At 33.8% G+C, this 2,309-nt stretch overlaps 1 protein-coding gene across 1 annotated transcript; it reads right to left on the bottom strand.

The window, feature by feature from the left end:
- Nucleotides 1-1,450: 1,450 nt before the first annotated feature.
- Nucleotides 1,451-1,827, bottom strand: LOC118834089 (40S ribosomal protein S29-like). The gene has a single exon (XM_036741533.1). It carries the CDS (start codon nt 1,792-1,794, stop codon nt 1,624-1,626), a length of 171 nt encoding a protein of 56 aa, XP_036597428.1. The 5' UTR covers nt 1,795-1,827; the 3' UTR covers nt 1,451-1,623.
- Between the last annotated feature and the right edge of the window lie 482 nt (nt 1,828-2,309).

Below are 2,309 nucleotides of genomic sequence, written 5' to 3'. Positions count from 1 at the left end.
TATCAATAATTATCAGAATTGCGTGTTTTCTGGCATGAGGGATCTTCAAAGTGAGAGCAAACATTGCTTTTCCAGTATCCCCATTGAGCCATTTAGTTTGGAGGGAGATTGTGCCTCTTCTCAAAGCTGGAGGTTCTACCTATGTCCATGTACAATTTGCCTTGCAGGGGTAGAGTGGCATCCAGATGCTGCTCTAATATATTCCTGGATGAAATGGTTGCTGCTGCCTCTGGCATTCTGTTTTCCATGCAGATTACCTTCTGTAGAAAGAAATATTTCTTAGATTCCCTTAAGGTCTAATCATTTCCCAACACCAACTTTCTTTTGTTTCTGCCACTCACCTTTTCACACAGTTTTAAAATATCAGTTTGTTTTTTTTTCTCAAATATTTTGCTCATTGACTATACCCCTTTTATTCCAGAATCCTTTGCCACTTTTGTATGCTCTTCAGGTTCTTTTTGATTTTTAATGAATAAATTTTATTGATATACTTTTATATTGACTATATTTCTCTCATATCCTGCCTCTTTCTCTCTCCTGGTGAGATATCCCATATAATAAATTTTGAAAAAAAAAGTTTAAAGAAAATTTAAAGGGAAAGAAGAGACAGAACAACCAATGAAATAAATCAAATAAATCAATGAAAAAAATATGCAGATTCACGCCTTTGGACTTAACACCCATGCAAAGGCTGTGGAAGGAAGAATCTTCTATTATCTTTTCTTTGGGGCCATGTTTGTTTTTTGTAGTTTTATAATATTCACTTTCAATTATTAGATTTTTGGGTACTTTTTCTTTTCATTTAAATTACCGTAGTCATTTTGTATATTATTTTCTTAGCTCTTCTTACTTCATTCAGTTCATGTAAGCCTTTCCATGCTTCTCTATATTGATGATGTTTCAATTATTTCCCGTTTAAATCTGGGAGCACAGAGGGATCAGAGTATCTTAGGTTTGCTTTGCACATATAGCCATACCTGCATGGAAAACAAGATTATGTGACCTAAGAAATTTCTGTTTAATTGAACTTTTTGTGTCATATATACATATACATACATATATATGAATCTGTATATATGTATAGATAATAAAGAATTCATAGTAAAAAAAAAACTTATTTCTCTCAGCATAGTAATATTCCATTACATGTACATGCCACAGTTTATTTAGCCACTCTGTTTTCAGTCCAACCAAAAGAAGTTATAATTATAATTATTTTGGTATGTGTGGAGCCTCTCTTTTTTGAATTTATTATGAAACATGGTATAAAATATTGTTCCAAAACTAATTTCCATCAAAAAAAACCTATCCCATTTTCCCAAAAGTTTATGTAAAATAGTTAGTTTTTTCCTAAGCAATTTATGTTGTTGAGTTTATCAAACACTGGGTTACTGAGTTTATTATTTCTGATTTTCCCTTGTCTGGTGTATTCCATTGATCTACTTCTCTATTTTTTTTTTTTTAATAACTGAGGATGACCTTTTTAATCATATATGCAAATGGTAGCATAGAATGTACAACAGAATCAGATCTTTAGGAGGGTAGATCAAATAGTCGTCCAGAATCCAGTAAAATGGTATATAGTCACTGATGGTCAGTGTAAGCAAGATCCGTTAATATAACTTAGTCCAACTTGATGAAGCCGATGTCTTTTGCGTACTGCCAGAAGCACTGACGGCACATGTTCAGGCCATACTTGCGGATCAGGCCATGCCGGTTCGAACAGACGCGGCACGACCGAGACCCCTGGCCGAATTTGCGAGGGTGACTCCAGTAGAGCTGCTGGTGACCCATGGCGCCACTAACAAGGACCGGAGACAAAAGGAAGAAAACTACTTCTCTATTTTTTAAAATAAGTTCCAAACGGTTTTGATAACTGCTGCTTTATAGTATCGTTTGAGGCCTAGAGCTATAATTTCCCATTCATTCCTACTCTTTTCATTATTTCCCTTCATAATTTAGATCTTTTGCTCCTTCAAATGTATTTATTATTTTAGTTCTCCAAATAATCCCTGTGATAGTTTAACTGGAATAGAATTATTAATACAGTAAATTAACTTTGATAGTATTGACATTTTTACTATTTTGGCATGGCCTAGCCATGAGCACTGAATCTTCCTTAAGCTTTTTAAATTGTTTTTTATTTATTTAAGGAACACTATGTAATTGAATCTATACAAGTATTTTGTGTGCTTTAGTACATTGACCCCCTCCCCCAAGTATTTTATGAATTTTGTAATTATTTGGAATGGAACTTCCCTTTGTATTTTTGCCTCTTGGCTTTTGTTATTATTATCCAGTAGTGGCGT

This window comes from Trichosurus vulpecula, chromosome 1, assembly GCF_011100635.1.
Source record: "Trichosurus vulpecula isolate mTriVul1 chromosome 1, mTriVul1.pri, whole genome shotgun sequence".
Lineage (NCBI taxonomy): Eukaryota > Metazoa > Chordata > Mammalia > Diprotodontia > Phalangeridae > Trichosurus > Trichosurus vulpecula.
The sequence above is the reverse complement of the archived record's forward strand: the minus strand, read 5'-3'. Positions and strand labels throughout refer to the sequence as shown.

Excerpts from the sequence above, each read along its gene's own strand:
- LOC118834089 (XM_036741533.1), bottom strand. The coding sequence starts at position 1,794 with ATGGGTCACCAGCAGCTCTACTGGAGTCACCCTCGCAAATTCGGCCAG.